The sequence below is a fragment of the Odocoileus virginianus genome, chromosome 33 (assembly GCF_023699985.2).
Source record: "Odocoileus virginianus isolate 20LAN1187 ecotype Illinois chromosome 33, Ovbor_1.2, whole genome shotgun sequence".
NCBI lineage: Eukaryota > Metazoa > Chordata > Mammalia > Artiodactyla > Cervidae > Odocoileus > Odocoileus virginianus.
The window spans coordinates 26,953,811-26,978,754 of NC_069706.1; the positions used below are offsets into that span (position 1 = coordinate 26,953,811).

The window sequence follows — 24,944 nt, forward strand, 5'->3', positions numbered from 1 at the left end:
CTATTTCATTTTTTAAATTAATTTAAAATTGGAAAGCATTTAAGTCTTTTGAAAGCATTATTCTATTTCACTTTTAATATTTTTAAGAGTATCTATTATATTTATTTTTCTTTCTAGATTAGTCTTCATTTATGAAATTATCTTTTTTCATTTGATTTTCCCAAGTTCTGTCACTTCATTTCTGAGTTTTTATACTTATGATTTATGTTGTTCTTTCCTGTTTTATATCATTTTCTTAATGTCTTTTAGCTGTTTAAAAATAGTAAGTTATGAGGTGTATACACACACACACACACACACACACAAATGGCTGAGTCCCTTTGCTGTCCACCTGAAACTGTTACAACATTGTTAATCAGCCATACTCCAATACAAAATAAAAAATTTTTAAAAATGCAAAAAAAATTGTGTTTATGCTAAGAAAGAACTTAGTAAGTTACAGACTTCCCTGGTGGTCCAGTGGCTAAGACGCCACACTCCTATTGCAGGGTTGTCCAGGATTCACTCCCTGGTCAGGGAACTAGATCCCGCATGCTGCATCTAAAACCTGGCACAACCAAGTAAATCTTTTTTAAAAAATAAAATAGTAAATTACAGTTTTAATATTTTGTGGCCATGTCTTTCTGATGGCTTTTCCTTATACATAGGGATGTTATTTCCTTTCTTCCTTATAATAAAAAAAAACCCTTGAGATTTGGTCTTGTATTTTCTTGTTGTTCGTTTGTACATAAAAATAATTTTCTTAAACTTTTAGAAGGAGTAATGGTTCAGGATATCTTTATCAATTGCACAGATCACCCTCTTCTCGTTTTTTGGTAAAGTATTAAATAATATGATGACTTGCTTTACTGAGATTCCTGGCTCTGTACCCCTCTGTCAAAGGTATCTGAACTTGCTCATTCCTTTGCCTCTGTCCCTATTCTAATTCTTCTCCAGAAGTTTCCCTTCAGTGTGGTGTCCCATCTTGGATAGGAGCTTTGGCTGGTTGGTTTTAAGAGTTCATTTTTCCCAGCCTGCTGATCCCTTTCTCAACTTACGAGGGCCTCTTACTCTCATTTTTTGGTTTGTGTGAAACCCCTTCCGCTTTAGTGTTTTCAGACTGGTCTGTTCTGGTTTTCAGAGTACAGCTATCTCTCGTATGCCATGTTGCTTCCCTCTCTTTCCTCCCACAGAAACATTCCTTCCGTGCAGGTACTGTGGCTGTGCTAGCTGTTTCCACACTTGAATTTGGGGGTTTGTGGGGCTACTTTGTCACCTAGTTTTGTTTTAAATGTTGGTTATGAGGTTTTGGTTTTGCTATCTGGTTTCTTCGTTTTTAGGGAACATTTGGCAAGATGAAACAATATTCTGTGGTTTCTCAGATTCCCTCTCATGTTCAGGATGTGGATTTAGAATACTTGACATTGGTGGGGTGGGGGCGGGTAGAGTTTGCAGGATTTTGAGTAGAGGAGTGACAAGATCTGCCTTGTATTTTTAAAGGCTCTGTCTGCTTGTGTGATGAAAAGAGACCACAGAGACATAAAGGAAGAAGCAGGGAGGAGAGTTAGAATAGCATGGTAGAAATCCAGGCAAGAGACAGTGTTGGTTTGAATCAGGGGAGTAGCAGTGACATTAAAGAGAAATAATCATATTTGGATACATTTTGAAGGATAGTTAACAAGCTTTTCTGATGAAGTGGATGTGGAGTATGAGAGAGAGTAGTCAAAAGACAACTCCACTTTTACGTTGTGTTATCCTGCACAGCCAGAAGAACAGAGCTGCTTCTAAGTGAGATGGGGAGGGCTGCCGGTACAGTAGATTTGGGAGGTAAGAGTAGGAGTTCAGTTTGGACTATGTTGAACTTGAGATAATTAGACTTCGGAGTGAATCTTCGTGATCCTATGCATCCCACTATTAGATGGGCTTAAAAAAGAAAGATGGTTTATCATAGAAAATGGGAAGATACTGATAAAAATCACACTTAATCCTATCTCATTTGGGGCATTTTACTGTGCTTCTATGTATATATGTAAAACACATATATATTAATTTTAACACATTTTTACAAAATTGAATTTCTGTTGTGTACACATTTAAAACTCCACTTTCACAAGACATAACCTGAGCACTTTCTAAGAGTGAAATAGACTTTGAAAACATGACTTTTAATGGTGTTTCATCTTTTTACTCTAATAAGTCTAGCTGTGTGGATTATGTTACTTTTTTACCCATTCTGTTTGGCATGTCCATTCCAGCCCTGATGCTTTAGTCCAGAGGATTTAGTTTCCTGTAGTAGTTGCTGCATATTGTAATGTGGACCTGTGGTTTGGCAGCCTGCCTAGCTGTAGTGTTTAACTAAGATGTGTGGAAGCTCCATGCTTTTATTTATTTATTTATGTTTTAAGCTCCATGCTTTTAAAATGAATGTCTTGGAGAATAATGTTCACCTCAGTCATTGAGGACTTTGGCACTGTCCCCATTCCCCAAGGAAGAGTGCCTTCCACTGTGAATGCTGCACAGTAGGGGAGCCTGGACACTTAAGACTCCTGCTTCAAGCTCCTTGCCTACAGATTCACAGATATCTTGCCTTGCCTTGCAGTGCTGTGCCTGGGATGTGGATGTTGAAATATATATCTGTCAGGCTCTGTTTTATGATCCCTGTGAGACTAGAGGGTATGGGAGTGATAACTAGTTTATACTCAGGTATTCTTCAGGCCTAAGTGTTAACTTCTGGAAGGACTGAAGGAGTAAAGGAGATTGGGTGAACTCCATCCAGCCTGCAAATTGTTGTCTGGAGAAGAAAATTCGATTCTCTGGAGGAAGTTCATAGCTCTCAAATAACTTTTCTTTTTACAAATATTTATTTATGTTTTTATTTATTTATGCTTGGCTGCTCTGGGTCTCTCATTGCTGTGCACAGGCTTTCTCTAGTTGCAACAAGCAGGGGCTACTCTCTAGTTGTGGTGTGTGGGCTTCTCCTTGCCATGGCTTCTCTTGTTACAGAATACAGGGACTAGACAATGGGCTTCAGCAGTGGTAGCACACGGACTTAGTTGGAGTCTTCCCAAACCTGGGATTGAACCCCAGTCCCTGACGTTGGCAGGCAGATTCTTCATCACTGGACCACCAAGGAAGTCCTAACTGTATCCTGTTGAACAGAGAATGACAAACTTCTGTAAAGGACCAGACATTTTTGCCTTTTTGGGCCATATAATTTCTCTCGTGACTGTTCAGCTTTGATGTCAGCACAAAAGCAGCCATAGATAGCGTAGAAGCGGGCGGATGTGGCTTTGTCCCAATAATACTTTTATTTGTAAAACAAAAAGCAGGCCAGATTTGGGTCGTAGTTTGCCAGTCTGTGCTTCTGAACAGTGTTTTACAAACTGTCTCTACCTACTGATGGTCGTTATCTCCCGTCTCTGAGGATCAGAGTTTCATGAATCACAAAGCTAGAGCACACAGGCCCGACTTCCAGGTCCACATTCTCCCCGTTATTTCTTGCTGCCTCTTAGAAAAAAAGGCAGACTAAATACCTAGAAACCATGGGAAGAGAGAAAAAAATGAGCCAAAAGGCTTGATTTGGAACTACAAAGCAATTCTCTGAGTGTAAGAGTGGGGAGTTTGTGTGGCTCCCCAACCGGCAGTGACCTCCTAGAGGATTGGGATCACACTTTCTCTTGTTTTTCAGTTTGTTTCCTGTTTTATTTTACCCTATCCTATTCATCACACAACAAATGTGTTTCTTGAATCTGGTAAGTACAGAGTAAACGGTGTGTTTCTTTCCTGCCCTCTCTCCCTCCCCACCCAAAAGCTGCTCCAAATACATCCTTACCTCTCATGTGTCGCTCTCTAATGCACTAGGCTCTCGTATGTGAAAGCGGATGTGGTCCTTCTTGAGGAAGACTGTCGCCTGAGACCGCCACCCACCACAGACCCTCCGTGTCCTTAAGATACAGTCTTAGATTGGAGTTGATTAATTTTTTCTGCAAAGGGCTGGATAACAAATATTTTAAGTCTGGGGAGTTGTATGGTCTTTTTTTTTTAATGTTTGGCCGCTCTGGGTCCTCATTGCCGTGCACAGGCTTTCTCTAGTTGAGCTGAGACAAGCGGGGCTGCTCTGTCGTGGGGTGTGGGCTTTTCCTCACAGTGCTTCTCTTGTTGCAGAGCGCAGGCTCAGGGATTGTGACTCATGGGCTCTAGAGTGCTGACTGAGTAGCTCTGGTGCATGGCACGACTGTTAGTAGCAGTAGTTGTCTCGCAGCCTGCAGAATCATCTTGGACCAGAGATCAAACCCGTGTCCCCTGCGTTGGCAGGCGGATTCTTAACCACTGGACCACCACAGGGAAGTCCCACCACAAGGTCTTTACCTCAACTACTCAATTCTGCCGTTGTGGCACAGAAGCAGCCATGGACAGTATGTAAACAAATGAATGTGGCTGTGTTCTAGTAAAACTTTAGAAATTTGAATTTCATATGATTTTCACATATTATAAAATATACTTTTGATTTTTTAAAAAAACATTTAAAGTATAAAGCCCTTTGTAGCTTGAAGGATGGATAAAAATAGTCAGTAGGACTGGATTTGGGCTGTGACCCATAGATTACTAACATTTGCCCTAGCTATTGGTAATTTATGCTGACTCATGTCCCACTCCAGGAGAAGAATGGCCTAGTTCTGTTATCTACATTCCCATAATATGATTTCTAACCTCTGACATCACATTTATCATGCTGCATATTAATCATGTATATGTTTATCTCTCTTAACAGACTCTGAGCTTCTTGAGAAGAGGGCCATGACCTAGTCATGTCATGTTTGCATCCTTAATATCTAACACTTGACACATAATGGGCTTAAAAAATATTTAATTTGAATTTTATGCTCAATCAACATAAAATGCCTTTCAGTTCAGTTCAGTCGCTCAGTCGTGTCCGACTCTTTGCAACCCCATGAATCGCAGCACGCCAGGCCTCCCTGTCCATCACCAACTCCCACAGTTTACTCAAACTCAGGCCCATCGAGTCGGTGATGCCATCCAGCCATCTCATCCTCTGTCGTCCCCTTCTTCTCATCTCTCAAGCCCTCCCAGCATCAGGGTCTTTTCCAATGAATCAACTCTTCACATGAGGTGGCCAGAGTACTGGAGTTTCAGCTTCAGCATCAGTCCTTCCAGTGAGCACCCAGGACTGATCTCCTTTAGGGTGGACTGGTTGGATCTCCTTGCAGTCCAAGGGACTCTCAAGAGTCTTCTCCAACACCATAGTTCAAAGCATCAATTCTTCAGCGCTCAGCTTTCTTCACAGTCCAACTCTCACATCCACACATGACCGCTGGAAAAATCATAGCCTTGGCCAGACGGACCTTTGTTGGCAAAGTAACGTCTCTGCTTTTTAATATTCTATCCAGGTTGGTCATAACTTTCCTTCCAAGGAGTAAGCGTCTTTTAATTTCATGGCTGCACTCACCATCTGCAGTGATTTCGGAGCCCAAAAAAATAAAGTCTAACACTGTTTCCACTGTTTCCCCGTCTATTTCCCATGAGGTGATGGGACCAGATGCCATGATCTTAGTTTTCTGAATGTTAAGCTTTAAACTTCAGACTTTTTCACTCTCCTCTTTCACTTTCATCAAGAGGCTTTTGAGTTCCTCTTCACTTTCTGCCATAAAGGTGGTGTCATCTGCATATCTGAGGTTACTGATATTTCTCCCGGCAATCTTGATTCCAGCTTGTGCTTCTTCCAGCCCAGCGTTTCTCATGATGTACTCTGCATATAAGTTAAATAAGCAGAGTGACAGTATACAGCCTTGACGTAGTCCTTTTCCTATTTGGAACCAGTCTGTTGTTCCATGTCCAGTTCTAACTGTTGCTTCCTGACCTGCATACAGGTTTCTCAAGAGGCAGGTCAGGTGGTCTGGTATTCCCATCTCTCAGAATTTTCCACAGTTTATTGTGATCCACACAGTCGAAGGCTTTTGCGTAGTCAATAAAGCAGAAATAGATGTTTTTCTGGAACTCTCTTGCTTTTTCTATGATCCAGCGGATATTGGCAATTTGATCTCTGGTTCCTCTGCCTTTTCTAAAACCAGCTTGAACATCTGGAAGTTCTCGGTTCACGTATTGCTGAAGCCTGGCTTGGAGAATTTTGAGCATTACTTTACTAGCATGTGAGATGAGTGCAATTGTGAGGTAGTTTGAGCGTTCTTTGGGATTGCCTTTCTTAGGGATTGGAATGAAAACTGACCTTTTCCAGTCCCATGGCCACTGCTGAGTTTTCCAAGTTTGCTGGCATATTGAGTGCAGCAGTTTCACAGCATCATCTTTCAGGATTTGAAATAGCTCAACTGGAATTCCATCACATCCACTAGCTTTGTTCGTAGTGATGCTTTCTAAGGCCCACTTGACTTCACATTCCAGGATGTCTGGCTCTAGGTGAGTGATCACACTGTTACGATTATCTGGGTCGTGAAGATCTTTTTTGTAAAGTTCTTCTGTGTATTCTTGCTACCTCTTCTTAATATCTTTTGCTTCTGTTAGGTCCATACCATTTCTGTCCTTTATCAAACCCATGTTTGCGTGAAATGTTCCCTTGGTATCTCGAATTTTCTTGAAGAGATCTCTAGTCTTTCCCATTCTGTTGTTTTCCTCTATTTCTTTGCATTGATTGCTGAGAAAGACTTTCTTATCTCTCCTGGCTGCTCCCTTAAAGAGAAACACCTGATCACTATGCAACTTCCCAAGTTCTTCTCCTTAAGAAGTCACAGCAACTGCATTCATTACTAATGGAGCTTGTGACTCAGTGGTTACATAACAAAAAGCCTTTTCATTTTAGAATTCTGTCTGTCAGACACGAGATGGTTGAACTTTATCTGTAAATCATTTATGTAATCATAATAAATAATGACTTTCACTTTTCTTCTGATTCAGTGCTACAATCTGGATACAAAAATAATAATAGCTGTTTTTTACTGAATGCATACTACATTTCAGTCTGAGTCAGCTCTAGGTTTCCTTTAGACTTTTGGAAACTTCGTGACTACTAAAAAATTTACCTTTTCTCCTTTGTTTCCTACATCTGAAATGAAACTAAGCAGTAATACTTAACTTTTCCTCTATGTTGTCTGTTGTAAGGAATGATACTATTGTACATTCATTCCTTCAAGTCAAATATGAATTCATCTAGACTCCTTTCTCTCCTCCCCATATCTAATTGGCCACTGTCTTATCAGTTTAAAAAATCTATGCAGATTTTTTTCTTTCCATCTCTATGTCATTTACAGTAGTTGAAGCTTTAATAATTTCTCAGTTCTTTCAATATATAGTTGAACGTCTTCACTGGTTTTTCTGACTGCAGTTACCCCTTCCTTCAATCTGCTCTTCCCATAGTTATCAATATTGAATGCAGATAAGAATAATCTGGTCTTGTCAGTTCTGTAATAAAATCTGGTCTTGTCAGTTAGGTAATAAAAACCCTTCTATCATTCTCCATTATTTTCAAGATAAAGCCAACTTCCCAGTCACGACATACAAGACCCTATGTACGACTTCATTGGTTAACACAGATGTGTTTTAGAATTCAGAAGTTTTTGGACTCTAGAAAGTCGTATGATGTACATAACACATAACATCCTCTGTGCGTTCTGGGTCAGCACTCTGTAATCAAGTACATATTTCTGCATCAAAGACTTAATTGTTTACACCAAGAGGAATAAATACTATAAATAGATTATTACCAGTTCAGGTTATGTTTTGCTGCCATATGAGTTACAGGAAAATGTTTGGGGAACTTTTTGGATTTCAGAATTTTGGATAAGAGACTGTGGCCCTGTATACCCAGTGGTCTATTGGAGCTGGATTGCCTCAGCTGTTTGTTGTTCAGTCGCTGAGTCATGTCTACCTCTTTGCGACCCCATGGGCTGTAGCACGCCAGGCTTCTCTGTCCTGGAGCTTGCTCAAATTCATGTCCATTGAGTCGGTGATTCCATCCAACAACCATCTTGTCCTCTTTTGTCCCCTTCTCCTCCCACCTTCAATCTTTGCCAGCATAGAGCAACCTTTTTTGTGCATCTCTTCTCAACTCTGTGGTTGATGATATTATGTTGGTAGCTTGAAATTAGCCATAGTGGGAGTATTTACACCATTGTGTGCATATGTGTTCATTGTCGCTCAGTTGTGTCCAGCTCTGTGACCCAATGGACTGTAGCCCACCAGGTTTCTCTGTCCGTGGGATTATCCCCAGTGGGTTGGAGTGGGTTGCTAATTCCTCCTCTAGGGGACCTTCCCTACCCAGGGATCCAACCGACGTCTCCTGCTTTTCTTCTTTGGCAAGCGGATTCTTTACCACTGAGCCACCTGGGAAGCCCTTTTTAATAAAACATTGCCCTGCATTATAGTCTGGTAGAAGGATAAGATAACTGGACAAGGAAGCCAGCTACTTAAATGCAGGAAAATTAGGAGGCTTTTCTAGCAATCTGGGTGAGAAATGATAGTGACATGAACTAAGGTTAGTGGCGGTAAGACTAGAGGGAGAGATTTTCCTATTCAAAGATAGAGCCTCCAGCACTTGGAATAATTTGGGAGTGATCTTGCTTTCTCCCTGTCCCTTCTGAGATCTCTGGGTTTGCTTTTTAGACAGGTGGTGGTGCCATTTATCAAGATAAGGTGTACATGTCTCATGCATCCAACCTGGGCTGGTGATCTGTTTCACCGTTGATAGTATACTTGTTTCAATGCTGTGCACTGGGAAGACCCAGAAGGATGGGATGGAGAGGGAGGCGGGAGGGGGGATCGGGATGGGGAACACATGTAATCCATGGCTGATTCATGTCAATGTATGGCAAAAACCACTACCATATTGTAAAGTAATTAGCCTCCAACTAATAAAAATAAATGGAAAAAAAAAAGATAAGGTGTACATGAAGAGGAGTAGATTTTGAACAGAAGATGAGGGGTCCAGTTTTGGACCGTCTTAGTGTTTGGGTGTGTGCAGGGTATGTGGGTAGGGTGACCGTATAATATATCATACAAACTTGGATATTTATGGGTGTGAGTGTCATGTGCTGTTCATTATTAAGCTGGGGGCAATTGATAAAAATTGGACCTGTCCTAACATACTAGGATGTTCTTCACTCAGGTAAAAAAAAAATCAAGAAAAGATCATAGAGGTGAAGCCATACCGGGAAAATATATAGAGTGAAGAGAGCAGTGGAGTCCTGGAGAAATTTCTGAGAGAGAAAAGAGAAGGTGGCCGTCAAGACAGGGAGGAAACCTGGATCTAGTAGCCTCACAGAATCCCAGGGAAGAATCATTTTATTTTCTCTTGTGTATTTTTGAAGGAGTGTAGCCCCTTTGAGGGATTCTTCATTAGATGATGTTTATCTTCAGTGAGAGTTTGAAAACTTAAAGGAAAAGGTTTTTTTTAACCATTTATTAGAATACTGTGTTTGAATGACTTCTAATGTATTATGATATTAATATAAAACTCTTTTAGGCTTTTTTTTTTGACCACTATTGTTTGATAGTCATTAGGCCAAAATCTCCTAGTTCAGATACAATTTAAATACAGATGTCTTTTTATATTATATTTTGCATTAATATTATGAGTTTTTGGTCAAACATAGTATCACTATGGGCTTAAAGTAAATTTCTAGGTCAAGAGTTAGAACGCATTTATTTTGTAATAGTAAAAGTCATAAAAGCACTTTTCTTCCTTATAAAATAGAGTTCTTTAGGAAATCAACAGAAAAATAAGACATAGGAATCATTTGCATTGTTAGTGGATAGTGGTTGACTATTTTCCCCCTCATATTTTATTATGAAAAATTTCAAACATACAAAAAAACTGAAAGAATTATATCCACTAGCTACAATTAACATTTTGCTGTATTTACTTTTTCACATAAAATGTCCATCTTTCTGTCCCTTTGGTCATCTTTCAATCAAGCCATCTTATTTACCTGTGTTTTTTAAATTTATTTCAAGTAAGTTGATCAGCTGTTTTTCTGAGGATCTTATGTTATTTTTTTCTGAATGTTGTAATTAAAGTGTCAATAATACATTTTTTGCAGATGTTTTCAGCTGACCCTTTTTCCTATTTCTAGAAATCTGAGATTGCCAATAATTGCTGTCAAATTGAGAACATTAAAAAAAATGTCTAGTAAATAATGTTAAGCCTGAAAAATGTGCTCTTTTTCAATAGCTTTGTAATCCAGAGACTTATAATTTTTAAAGTCATCAAAAATAATTTCCAGTACTGTTTTTGATATTCTAAATACATATTTATTCACATTATATTGTTTTCAGAGTGGAGAGATCTACAGACCAAGTCATCAAGCCAGTCAATATGGGAGCTCTATCAAAATGGGTTGGGAAGATACCTTCAGATGTTTTACAAGACATGGCAGTGATTGCACCCATGCTTGCCAAACTTGGATATGACCCATATGCCAATCCACCTAACTATGGAAAACCTGATCCCAAAATTCTTGAAAACACCAGAAGGGTAAGTGAGGACTTGAAAGTGAATTGAGAAAACTGGGTATGGAATTTGGATCTGGAAAAGTTTTTTCTTGTTTTATTTCTTGCTTTTTTTATGACCAGAAAATTATTTTAAATTAGAAAAATCCTCTTTGTAAAATGCTTCATTGTCAGAAATCTTCCACTGAATTTTAAGGATAACTGTGGCTCTTTCCAGGGACTGTGGGGACAATTCTTCAATCTCTCTTTTCCCATTTTCTAAAAATAGGGCTTACTGTTGGAGAGATTTATTCTATTAGCTGATTATCATAAACTGGCCTAAACACCAGAATTGTTAGTGACCTCACTTATAGTTTCTTTTTACTCTGAATCTAATGGCTGCTTTACTTTGGTTAGATGAGGCATGATTTCTTGGCATTTGAAAACTGAGCATTGACTACACGAGAAGAATTATTATAAACAGGTACAATAAACTACCCTCTGATTGAGAGAAAGTTGCTAGTAAAGTGTTACTACAACTATATCTTTTAATAAATTATGCTCACATCTTTATAATCTTATTTGAGGAAAGTTCAAAATTCAAAAAATCTTAATATATACCTTACCTCTATAATCTATTTCAGATCTGATCTTAATGTATTTTTTTATTGTGGTAAAATTCAAATAACAAGATTTACCATTTTAACAATTTATACAGTTCAGTACATTTGCATTGTTGTATGGCTGTCACCACCATCCATCTCAGACTTTTTTCATCTTTCCAATTTGAGACTACATACTCATTACACATTCCCCCTTTCTCCAGCCCCTGGCAACCATAGTTCTACTTTCAATCTCTAGATTTAGTCTTTTTTGAAACTACAGTTTAAATAAGACAACCATGTTAGTGTAAGTCACTGATAGGCTATTTGATTATCCAGATTAAAATTTCTTGCCTTTTTCTGGTATTCTCTTTTTATGCAGTGTTCTCCCCTCCCCACAGTCTTATATCATCTTTTTATTCTATCCTCCTTTTGATACTTTTAGTTGACTAACTTATATTTCATGAGGCTGATTTCCATGTGGATTTTTTACTCTTAGATGTTACTTTTGTTTTCTTTTTTCAAGTCATTAGTGGCTATTTGGAAAGAGCTGTTTTCTTATAAACCATCATATAAGGAGGCAGATATTTTTAGTTTTAAAATTATCTTTATCCTTTTAATATTTTTCATATATATAAGCATTATTATAAAATTATAAGCTCAGTTTATAAAATTTATAAAATTATAAAGATAGGAAAAAATTCACCTATAATGTTAGCACCCAGACAAATGCCATTGTTAGTATTTTGATGAATTTCCCTTTCTTCTGTACATGTTAAACAATTTTGCACACACAAAATCTTGTATCCCACCCTTTTCACTAAGTATTCATGAGCATTTTCTCATTGTGCACATGTTTTTTAACATGATTTTTCATGGTTGTATAAATAAATCATTATATAAACCACTTTAAATCCTTTTGAAACAAAGTAGTAAGTGAATGGATGAATGAGTTTTCCCTAGTTTATGTTATATAATTCATTTCACTGTTTTTCTTTTGTTGTTTACAATTTTCTCTTTGGCAAACAGTGCTGCAATAAACATCTTTGCGCATACTGCATTTTACTGGGTTCTTTTTTTAAAGGTTAGAATAATGAGAGTGGAATTAAACTATGTCAGAGTATCTAAAATTTTAAGGTGTATGATATATGTTGATAAATTTTTAAAAATCTTTTGAACTACCAGGGTAATAGAGGTGATTTTATTTTATAGATTTTTGCTAATTTTAATAGGCTTCATTGATTAATATAATCGAACATTTCCAGTTACTACCTACATGCATATATTCTTTTATGAAACTATTTCCTAAGTTTAAAAAAAATTTTATGTGTGTTAAAGTTTTGTTAATTATGTTCTGCTAAAGACAGTCCAGCATCCATTATCATAGTCCTTTTTAATCTCTTGGTAATTGGTAATTCATAGCTTTTGCTTTTGTACATATTAAAATGGTTTTTATAAACCAAGGTACATGTATAAATGATATTTAGAGGTTTCCCAAGCAGTAGATATTATAGTTTTCCTACATGTGAGTTGGCTGGTTAGACTGTTTTTGGCTTGCTTGAGTGGTTAAGTAGGGAAGAATGCTGTGGTTTGAATCCTTGTGACTAGACAGTTTGTTTCATACACTTTTGTGGCTTTTGAAGAGTTTCAAAGTATACACTGGAAAAAACCTCCCTCCCCAATCCTGTCTATCTCTAAAGTAACAAGTAATTTTGGGAGAAACAAGATAAAGTGTGAACCATTGTTGCATTTTTGAGCTTTTTGTGATAAAGCATACAAGCCAACATCCTTGTTTTGTGGAGTTTTTCAAAGCTATATATTTTCAAGGCTTTTTTCTGTAAAAGCTCAGATGCTAATATATCCAGCACTGATGATCATGAAGTTTCATAACGTAATGCTTAAAAATTGATCTTCACTTGTCAGCTGTGACATGAGATTGACTCCAGAGAAAGAAGATGGCTGGGGATATTGTGCCCTTTATTTATGGGATGGGAGTAGGGAAAAATTCACGTTTTGGCTGGTAATACAGAATCCAAAGTTCTAGGCCTAAAAATTATGTTTTTCATACAACTTTGGATAGTCTAGAAGTATTGGTGTCTGAGTCAGTGTATTTTGGAGACATGTTGCTCAATTTTGGATAGAAAATCATGTGCTTCATGGCTGCTGTGACTCAGATGGTAAATTGGAAATGAAATGCTAACATATTCCATGTCCTTTCCCATCACTGAGGTCTCTAATCCCAAAATTGTAGCACATTTCAGTAAATAGCGCCCTCTAGGTTACTTTCCAGTAGTCTCCCTCCCCATGTTATGTTCTAGCAATCTCCTTGCCCATGGGTTTTTAATCTTTTTAGATTTATAGACCTTTGAGATCTGATAAAACTATGGGTCCCTGTCTGAGAAATAAGACAACATATATATAGAGAGAATTTTATTCTACAATTTTAATGGATTCATAGATGCCTCTAAAGCCCATCAGAGTAAGAACTTCTGTTTTATAGTCTCCTTGAAAAACTCATTCACTCATGTGACTTTGATTACAGTGTATTTGCTGATTATCATAAATCTGTATCTCTTAGGGTCTCTTTCTTGAGCCCCAAGCTCATTTTTTCCAGCTGCTTTCTGTATCTCTCCACCTGGTTGTTCACAAGGATCTCAAACTCAATGTCCAAAATGAATTTATTGTCCATACCTGTTTCCTGATAGAAGCTAGACAGATTGTTCACTAAACTGAGCAAGAATCTAGAATAGGGGCGAGACTAGACTGTGTTTATCTATATTTGCACTGTCTATTTTGAGCCATGGAGCAGAGTCCTCAGGACACATGGGTCAAGCCCCAAACAGAGCAGTAACAGACCTGGTTACTAAACCTGAAGAGTGAGCTGAAAAGCAAATCCAAGTGTGAATGGAATATCCAGTTGAAAACCAGACTAGATAGTACTAAGGAAGAACAAATAGTCAAATAGAAAAGCATGTATCAGTGTACAGAACCCACAGAGCAAACAAGAAGGAACTTGAATATTAAGTTAGCTGGGAGAGGGAGTTGGTTTATATGCCTGAACCAAACAGTAAGGGCACCCAAAGCCGGTGCTCGGTGACATCCTGGAGGGATAGAGTAGGGAGGGAAGCAGGTGGGGGCTTCAGGATGGAAGGGACACAGGTATACCTATGGCCAGTTCATATTTATGTATGGCAAATACCATCACAATATTGTAAAGTAATTATCCTCTAATTAAAATAAATAGTTTTTTTTTAAAAAAGGACGCACTGAAAAAAAGAGAAGCTACAGCTGTTGGAATCAATGCTCTTGCATTAACGGGAGGGCCTGTAATGCACACCTGTGTTTTCCAGTTCTTCTACCCAGCAAAAGCTTCCTCTCTCTGTTTTTCTTATCTCCATGCATAGCGTTTCTGTTTGTCTGGTGATCAAAGTTAGGATTACCTAGCTTTGCAGATGACTTGTAATTAATTAATCACCAAGCCCCCTTGACTATGTATTTGAAATTATCTTGACTCAATTCTTATTTTAGCTACCTTACTTATTTCAGTTTCTCCTCATTTTTCACATGAATTATGGTTTATTCCCCTTTGTGCATGTGAGTGTATTCATTCTTCTACATTTAAAAAAATATTCAATGACAGTTACTTTTTTAAAAGTTCAAATCTGAATGTATTTGAACATACTATTCCCTTGTGTAAACCTTGAATAGCTCCACTAGTACTATAGGATAAAGCCCAGACTTCATTTTTATTTTTCTATTTATTTTTTAAATTTATTTTTCCTCTCTTTTTTTCCTTTTTTTAAAATATAAATTTATTTATTTTAATTGTAGGCTAATTATTTTACAATATTGTAGTGGTTTTGCCATACATTGACGTGAGTCCGCCACAGGTATACATGTGTTCCCCATCCTGAACCCCCCTCCCCCCTCCCCTCCCCATCCCATCCCCCTGGGTCATCCCAGTGCACCAGCCCAGAGCACCCTGTCTCATGCATCCAACCTGGACTGGCAAATCATTTCACATATGATAATATACATGTTTCATTCAATGCCATTCTCCCAATCATCCCACCCTCGCCCTCTCCCACAGAGTCCAAAAGACTGTTCTATACATCTGTGTCTCTTTTGCTGTCTCGCATACAGGGTTATCGTTACCATCTTTATAAATTCCGTATATATGCGTTAGTATATGGTATTGGTGTTTTTCTTTCTGACTGACTTCACTCCGTATAATAGGCTCCAGTTTCATCCACCTCATTAGAACTGATTCAAATGTATTCTTTTTAATGGCTGAGTAATATTCCATTGTGTATATGTACCACAGCTTTCTTATCCATTCGTCTGCTGATGGACATCTAGGTTGCTTCCATGTCCTGGCTATTATAAACAGTGCTGCGATGGACATTGGGGTGCACGTGTCTCTTTCAGATCTGGTTTCCTCAGTGTGTATGCCCAGAAGTGGTATTGCTGGGTCATATGGCAGTTCTGTTTCCAGTTTTTTAAAGAATCTCCACACTGTTCTCCATAGTGGCTGTACTAGTTTGCATTCCCACCAACAGTGTAAGAGGGTTCCCTTCTCTCCACACCCTCTCCAGCATTTATTGCTTGTAGACTTTTGGATAGTAGCCATTCTGACTGGCATGAAATGGTACCTCATTGTGGTTTTGATTTGCATTTCTCTGATAATGAGTAATGTTGAGCATCTTTTCATGTGTTTGTTAGCCATCTGTATGTCTTTTCTGGAGAAATGTCTGTTTAGTTCTTTGGCCCATTTTTTGATTGAGTCGTTTATTTTTCTGGAATTGAGCTGCAGGAGTTACTTGTATATTTTTGAGATTAATTGTCAGTTGCTTCATTTGCAATTATTTTCTCCAGTTCTGAAGGCTGTCTTTTCACCTTGCTTACAGTTTCCTTTGTTGTGCATGAGCTTTTAAGTTTAATTAGGTCCCATTTGTTTATTTTTGCTTTTATTTCCAATATTCTGGGAGGTGGGTCATAGAGGATCCTGCTGTGATTTATGTTGGAGAGTGTTTTGCCTATGTTTTCCTCTAGGAGTTTTATAATTTCTGGTCTTACATTTAGATCTTTAATCCATTTTGAGTTTGTTTTTGTGTATGGTGTTAGAAAGTGTTCTAGTTTCATTCTTTTACAAGTGGTTGACCAGTTTTTGCAGAACCACTTGTTAAAGAGATTGTCTTTTCTCCATTGTATATTCTTGCCTCCTTTGTCGAAGATAAGGTGTCCATAGATGCGTGGATTTATCTCAAAGCCTAGAATGGTACTTTTCAACCAAATCTTTGGAAATTTTCTGATGTGCTTTTTATTGTTGGTTTCTAAGTTAATTCCATTACAATTAGAGAATACACTAGTGTGGTTTCAGTCCTTTGAAATATATTAAAAATTGCCTTATGGCCAGCATATGTTCTTACATGTCACTTGAGAGGATGTATATTCTTCAGTTGTTGCAGAATTCTATAAATATTGATTAGGTCATGTTGTTTCACAGTATTGCTCAGATCTTCTAAATTCTTACTGCTTTTGGAGAGTCTAATTTTATCAGTTTTGGAGAAAGATATGAATTTGTTCTTTTATTTCTATCAATTTTGCTTCATGTGTTTTGAATCTGTATCATTAGGAACTTACCTTTTTATATATTCTTAAGTAATTAGCTCTTATTATGAAGTGTGTCTCATCATCTCTGACGTTTCTCTCTGGAAATCTCCTTTGTCTCACATAAGCATAGCCATTTCATTGTTTTTATGCAACCATGTTGAAAATGTCATTATTTCTCCTTCATTATATGAGAATATTTTGCTTGGTGTAGAGTTCTATATTGACAGATTTTTGAGTTTTGTTTGCTTGTTTGTTTTACTTTCGGCACTCAGAATATGTTATTTTATTGGTTGTCATTGTTTTTATAGGAAATCAACTATAATTCTCATGAATGTAATAGCTTTGTTTGTTTTTTGTTTTTGAGTACTAAAGTTCAACAGTTCTGTACTTCTTTGACACATAGTTCAGTTGATAGAATTTGTTGTTGTTTAGTTGCTAAGTCATGTCCAACTCCTTTTGACGCTATAGACTGTAGCCTGCCAGGCTCCTCTGTCCATGGATTTCCCAGGCAAGAATACTGGAGTGGCTCACCATTTGCTTCTACAGGGGATGTTCCCAACCCAGGGGTTGAATCCACATCTTCTACATTGGCAGGCAGATTCTTTACCGCTGAGCCACCAGGGAAGCCCTGTTTTTTGACTGCTGTAAGATTTTTCTCTTCCGTTTTTGCCAGTTTGACTAAAAGTGCCAGATTCACTGATCGTCTTTTTGCCATCTCTTGCTTCAGGTTTAATTTGCTTTTAATTAACTTACATTTGAATTCATTGATCCTTTCTTCTTCTGTGTCCATCCTGCTATTAATCCCATCCAATGACTTCATTTCAGATAATTTATTTTTCAGAACTAGAATTGCTGTTTCTTTGCTGGAATCCTCTATCTCTTCCCTCATTCTGTTCATCTTCTCCTCTGAATTCTTATAACATTTTTATAATTATTTTAAAGTTCTTACACTCAGGTCTTTCTTTTGGCTCTTTTTCTTAATTATCAATTATGCTTTTTTACTTCTTTGCATGTTTTAGGGTTTGTTTCATACTGGACCTTTTGTATAAAAGAAGTAACCTAGATAGTATTTTTCCTTTATTTTTCCCAGATAGGGCATATTCTTTCCTCTCTCAAGCAGCTGGGGTATTTGGCTGATCATTCAAATTTCAATGAGTCAGACTGGGCTGGGTCTGAGCAGCAGTTTTAGTCACTTTACTTCTAGATTTAAATGAAATTATGGAGATTTGACCTTTAGCCCAACCCGCAGTTTCCTGTGTTCTGAGGATGAAAGGCTGATTTCTTTGGCTTTTTAAAAATAGCAGCTGGCAGGGAGTGGGTTGAAGCTTAAATTAATTTGTTTCACCTCTGGATTGCAGCTGCAGCAGGACCCTGGAATCTAAGGACCACACAAGTTTGGGAGATCTCTCTCCTTTCTAGCTCTGCTTCCTCTGCTGCTTACTCAGCAGAAGTCCCTTGGGTTATAGTTATTAGACCAAGAGATTTATTTTTACATCTGGGCCTCTTCTAGATTTGAATTCATCATACCAGTTCACACTGCCACTGAAAGTTCAGCTTCTTTTTATCTTATCAGCAAAATCTTTCACCTCTGGTAGGCTTGCTTTTCTGCCTACCTATACGCAGATTAGGCAGTTGATTCAAGATAGAAAGAGGCTCTTTGCTCACCTTTGAAGAACTTATCCTTCTCTGGAAGTCATTTAGACTTCATTGCTTCTTTGCATCCACTGCTCTTTGATGGCTCTAAAGAAAAGTTTATCTGATGTTTTCTTATCGTTTTAATGAGACCTTCTGTTTCATAACCATAATGGAACTCCTTAGAACAGCATTAAGATTCTTTGTCTGCTGCATTCAGTTTTCCTTTTCAACCTCATCTCTTTTTATCCTTCTAGCCACACCACACTACCTGCCTTTCATTCTCTTGGCACATTTTTGTAACCCTGTACCTTAGCACTTGCCCTTCTTGCCTTGACTAGCTTGCTTCTCTTCTTCATTTTACAGCTTTGTCCTTTAAGACTCAGCTCACATGACACCTCTTATGTGCCACAGATCCTTCTACTATTCTTCGTGCCTGCCTTTGCTCTTGCAGTTATAGTATCATTTATATTATTTACTACTTTTATACTAAGAATTTTTGAAAGGCATTTTGTATCTTGAGCACTTGAGAGTTAGTAGGTGTTCAATAAAATGATTGCTATTAGCAAAAATAAACATCAGACATAGGAAGAAGAATATTTCTTCGACCAAAAATACTGTGTCCTAATATGAAGTTCTTGTAGACAACATTTGAAGTCATCGCCCAGCTCACAGGAATTCTGCCTTATGTGAGAAATGCTCCATTACACAAAGGTGAGCTCCAGGGCTACCGCGGTACTTTATGATGGTATCAGCCTGTATTTAGTTCAGGAAAGGGAGCTACTGTAAGTATTATAGGAGTGAGGAGTCTAATACGTTAATTATGGCTTACCAAAATTCCAAAGAATACTCAAACTCCCTCACAATTGCACTCATCTCACATGCTAGTAAAGTGATGCTTAAAATTCTCAAAGCCAGGCTTCAGCAATACGTGAACCGAGAACTTCCAGATGTTCAAGCTGGTTTTAGAAAAGGCAGAGGAACCAGAGATCAAATTGCCAACACCTGCTGGATCATCAAAAAAGCAAGAGAGTTCCAAAAAAACATCTATTTCTGCTTTATTGACTATGCTAAAGCCTTTGACTGTGTGGATCACAGTAAACTGTGGACAATTCTGAGAGATGGGAATACCAGACCACCTGACTTGCCTCTTGAGAAACCTATATGCAGGTCAGGAAGCAACAGTTAGAACTGGACATGGAACAACAGACTGGTTCCAAATAGGAAAAGGAGTATGTCAAGGCTGTATACTGTCACCCTGCTTATTTAACTTATATGCAGAGAACATCATGAGAAACGCTGGGCTGGAGGAACCACAAACTGGAATCAAGATTGCTGGGAGAAATATCAGTAACCTCAGATACACAGATGACACCACCCTTATGGCAGAAAGTGAAGAAGAATTAGAAAGCCTCTTGATGAAAATGAAGGAGGAGAGTGAAAAAGTTGACTTAAAAGCTCAACATTCAGAAAACTGAGATCATGACATCTGGTCCCATCACTTCATGGCAAACAGATGGGGAAACAGTGTAAGACTTTATTTTTCTGGGCTCCAAAATCACTGCGGATGGTGATTGCAGCCATGAAATTAAAAGACGCTTACTCCTTGGAAGGAAAGTTATGACCAACCTAGACAGCATATTAAAAAGCAGAGACATTACTTTGCCAACAAAGGTCTGTCTAGTCAAGGCTATGGTTTTTCCAGTGGTCATGTATGGATGTGAGAGTTGGACTATAAAGAAAAGAATTGATGCTTTTGAACTGTGGTGTTGGAGAAGATTCTTGAAAGTCCCCTGGACTGCAGGGAGATCCAACCAGTCTATCCTAAAGGAGATCAGTCCTGGGTGTTCATTGGAAGGACTGATGTTGAAGCTGAAACTCCAGTACTTCGGCCACATGATGCGAAGAGCTGACTCATTTGAAAAGGCCCTGATGCTGGGAAAGATTGAAGACAGGAGGAGAAGGGGACAACAGAGGATAAGATGGTTGGATGGCATCACCGACTCGATGGACATGGGTTTGGGTGGACTCCGGGAGTTGGTGATGGACAGGGAGGCCTGGTGTGCTGCAGTTCATAGGGTCAACAAAGAGTCGGACACGACTGAGTGACTGAACTGAACTGAAAATCTAGGAGAACTGAGGGTCTGGAAAATTTAAATTATATACTGGACATTTTATTTAAAAGAATAGAGAATGAACTAGATTAAAGCTATCATAGAAAAATCAGGAAAATAGGCATTTATGATTTAAACCTGCAGTGTGTGGAAAGCCAGAGTTTGCAGAGAAGCCCTAGAAACTGCATCTAGCTGTCAAATGGGACCTCCATAAGGAAGCCTAAGGGAGGGCCTGTGAGGCATGCCACCAAGATGAAGTGGGGACCTTAGAAGAGGTCTGTGGGAACACTGCATGTCTTGAGAATAATGGCTTCTGCTTCTTTTCCACTTTATAAATCTCATATAAATTTCTCTCATTGGTAGCTATTTACTCCGAACCACACAGGGAAGGGAATTACATCAGACTTAATTTTCTACCCTAGACAGGAATGGTGGTGATACCTATTGACCATGGACAGTCAAGCATAGTTCATCTGTTTGCCAGGCTGACATACATACATACCCATTTTAGCCATATTAATTTCCAAATAAAGATAATGACATTATGCTTCTACCTAATGTGATGCAGTGATCCCTTACAAAACTAAAAGCATACTAACCATCTCCCCAAAAGAGGATCCACCATGTTTCATATTGCACTTTATTCATTTCTGGCTGATACTTACTCCCCCAGCTGAGTCACACTGTCTTTGATATCCTGAAACCTAAATATGGAGATATAAAGTCAGCCATAAGTAACACACCTTTATTAGACAGTATGGGGATGGGAAAGGGAGGAGAAAAAAAATCAATCTATTCAGACATATTCATAACAAAGCAAGGAAGAAAATCTACAACACTATTGTAGTCCCCATTTCTGTACCTGTCATGTAGTCATGGACAGCATTTGTAATTTCTTTCTTTCTCTAACTATTTCATATTCCATTTGCCCTCACTAACCATGTTGGTTCTATGATTCTATGCCTGGAGGAGTGACCCAAACCTTCATTTTGAAAGGGTATGTGCCAATAATGGTCATGCCTATATTGTTTGGCAGTAATTTTCCATTAACTTTCATTGTAAACAAGTGTAACAGAGAATTTCCTGGGTTCTAGGAAATGTCTTTCCTTCCTTCGGTGTGTATTTTAAATCCTGTTTCCTGTTGATAATTGAGATTAATCAGCTGAGCTAATACCTTTCTTGTCTCTTGCTGATCATAGATCATCATAACAAATATAATAATAGTGAAAAAAGTAGGGAATACTGTAAGAATTAAAATGTTACACACAGACAGGAAATGGAAGATGCTGTAGAAAAAATGGTACCGATAGACTTGCTCAGTGCACGGTTACTGCAAGCCTTTAATTTGTAAAAAAAAAAAAAAAAAAAAAAGGCAATGTTTGCAAAGCACCGTAAAGTGTAGGTCAATAAGATGAGGTGTGCCTGTAAGAATACAACAAAGCTGACAGGATGTATGTGAACAGGATTGCATTATGTAAGACTGTTGGGCTGGCTTTGCTGAAGTCGCTTCCTCTCTTCCCTCGCTCCCTTCCTCTCCTCGCCTGGCTCTGAGGAAGCCATCTGCTGTGCTGGAGAATCCCGTGTGGCAGGACCTGCATGTGGCCTCTAGGGACTGAGGGCTCCCCCACTGACAGACAGCATCTCAAGTTGGCAGTTGTATAACTGCAAGGAATTGAATTCTTAAAACAACCCAATTAAGCTCCAAAGTAGAATCTTCCTCACTGGCCAACATATTGTTGGCAGCTTTGTGAGATGCTGAGAGAGGGTTTTCAGCTGTGTGTGGACTCCTGACTCCAGAGAAACTCTTAGATAATAAATGTATGTTCTTTTAAGCTGCTTAGTTTGGGGTAATATTGCGTTTGAGTTTTCTTGATATTACAGAGAACTAGCTTTTGGTTTTTATCGTTCTCTTTGCTGGTGTCTTCTACTTTTTTGAGCTTGTATTACTATCATCTTCTCTCTTATCTTTATTATTTCCTTATCTTTACTTAAAGCTTATTCTTTTTTTCTAACTTCCTAAGGTTGAACCTTAGGAATCAATTTTATTTTTTTATTTATTATTTTTTATTGGGGTGTAGTTCTGGAATCAATTGTAAATATTTCATATTTTCTAATAAATACATTTAAAGCTATAGATTTCCCTCTAAACTGCTTTATTGTTATATTCCACAAATTTTGATATGTTGTATCTTCTTTGTCATTCAGTTTAAAATTTTTGATTTTTTCTCTTGTGATTTTTCTAATTTCTCTTGTTTTTTTTCTTTGACTCATTAATTATTCAGAAGTGTGTTAATTTCCAGATTGTTTGGTTTAGATAGTTAATTGATACTGAATTATTTAATTTAGCTATGGTTTTGCATAGCATGATTCTGCATGATTTTGGTCCTTTTAAATTTGTTGATAATTGTTTTATAGTCCTGCATCTGTTCTATCTCAGGGATGTACAGTGTGCACGTGGTAAGAATGTGTATTCTGCATGCGTTGAATGTAGTGTCCTTTAAGTATCAATTAGAAATTAAATCAAGGTTGTTGATAGTGTTATTCAGAGCCTGTATGACATTACATAGTTTCATTCATACTGGGCATTGTGCCTGCAAAACCTCCAGGAAGAAATAGTAATGCACTGTTTTGTATGCATTGTTGTATTTATTGTGATCTGTGATCAATGATATTTGATGTTACTATTGTGATTGTTTTGGCATCTCAAGCCATGCCCATTTTAAGACAGTGAACTTAACTGACAAATGTTTTGCGTGTTCTGATTGCTCTGCTGATTGGTGATTCCCCCATCTCTCTCCCTCTCTTTGGGCCTCACTATTTCCTAAGACATAGCAATATTGAAACTAGGCCAATTTATAACCCTACAATGGCCTCTAAGTGTTAGGTGAAAGAAAAAGTTATTTTTATATCTCTTACCTTACATCAGAGCTGGAGATGTTCAGGCTTGGTGAAGAGAGCATGTAGAAAGCTGAGACAGGCCAAAAGCCAGACTTCTTGCGCCTTCAGTTAGCCAAGTTGTGAATGCAAAGGGAAAGCTCTTGAAGGAAATTAAAAGTGCTCCTCCAGTAAACACACAAATGTTAAGAAAGCAAACAGCCCAGGTCTCCCACATTGCAGATGGGTTCTTTACCAGTTGAGCTACAAGGGAAGCTCAAAATATTCCTTTCCAAATATTACTGCTCATTGACAATGTACTTGGTCACCCAAGAGATCTCATGGGAATGGACAGTGAAACTGATGTTGTTTTCATGCCTGCTAACACAGCATTCATTCTGAAGCCCATGGGTCGGGGAATAATTTTGACTTTCAAGTCTTATTTAAGAAATACCTTCATAATACTGTATCTTAGATAGAAGCAATTCCTCTGATGGAAATTAAAAACCTCCTAGAAAGGATTCACCGTTCTAGATGCTGTTAAAAGCATTCATGATTCATGGGAAGAGATAAAAATATCAACATTAACAGGAGTTTAGAAGAAATTGATTCCAACTGTCATAGATGACTTGAAGGGGTTCAAGACTTCAGTGGAAGAAGTAACTGCAGATGTGGTGGAAACAGCAAGAGAACTAGAATTAGAAATAGAACCTGAGGTTGTGACTGAATTGCTGTAACCTCATGATAAAACTTTAATTCATGAGGAGGTTCTTCTTCTGGATGAGGAAGAAAAATGGTTACTTGAGAATGGAATCTACTACTGGTGAAGAGGCTATGAAGATTGTTGAAATGACAACAAAGGATTTAGAATATTGTATAAATTTAGTAGATAAAGCAGCAGTAGAGTTTGAGAGGACTGATTCCAGTTTTGAAAGATGTTCTACTTTGTGGGTAAAGTGCTATCAAACAATATTGTATGCTGCTGACAAATTGTTCATGAAAGAAAGAGTCAGTGCAGCAGACTTCATTATTGTCTTATTCTTAAAAATTGCCATAGCCACCCTAACCTTCAGCCACCACCACCCTGATGGTCAGCAGTCATTAGCATTGAGGCAAGATCCTCCACCAGCAAAATGATTATGATTCACTGGATAGTGTCAACATAAATTTTATAGGCACTGGGATACCAAAAAAATCTGTGCGACTAGCTTTGTTGCAAAATTTGCTTCATTGTGGTTGTCTAGAACCAAACTCACAGTATCTCCAAGGTGTGCCTGTATTATTTCCTGTTGTTGTTGAATCAGTGTAGTGACACTGATAGACATTCAATATTGCTTTTTTCAAATGTTCATTTTTGGGACTTGAAATCTTGAATAGGTATCAGTGGGCTTCATGTGAATTCTTCATATATTTTTCACTTAATACATTTTGCTTTTCAACAAGTGACTGCTGCTGTTTTATCGCTAAGTCATGTCCAACTCTTTGCGACCCCGTGGTCTGTAGCCCGCCAGGCTCCTCTGTTTGTGGGATTTCCCAGGCAAGAATCCTGAAGTAGGTTGCCATTTCCTTCTCCAGGGGATCTTCCTGACCCAGGGATTGAAAATGCAGCTCATGTTGTATTTCCTGCATCTCAGGTGGATTCTTTACCACTGAGTGAGACGTTCTCCTGAATAGT

General features: G+C 38.1%; 1 protein-coding gene across 1 annotated transcript in view; it reads left to right on the top strand.

Moving 5' to 3' along the window:
• TPST1 (tyrosylprotein sulfotransferase 1) overlaps positions 1-24,944 on the top strand; it is a 105,531-nt gene that overhangs the window by 64,853 nt on the left and 15,734 nt on the right. The window contains exon 3 of the mRNA XM_020873967.2: positions 10,282-10,480. Coding sequence (XP_020729626.1) covers positions 10,282-10,480 — 199 coding nt within the window. The remainder of the gene's footprint in view (positions 1-10,281; positions 10,481-24,944) is intronic.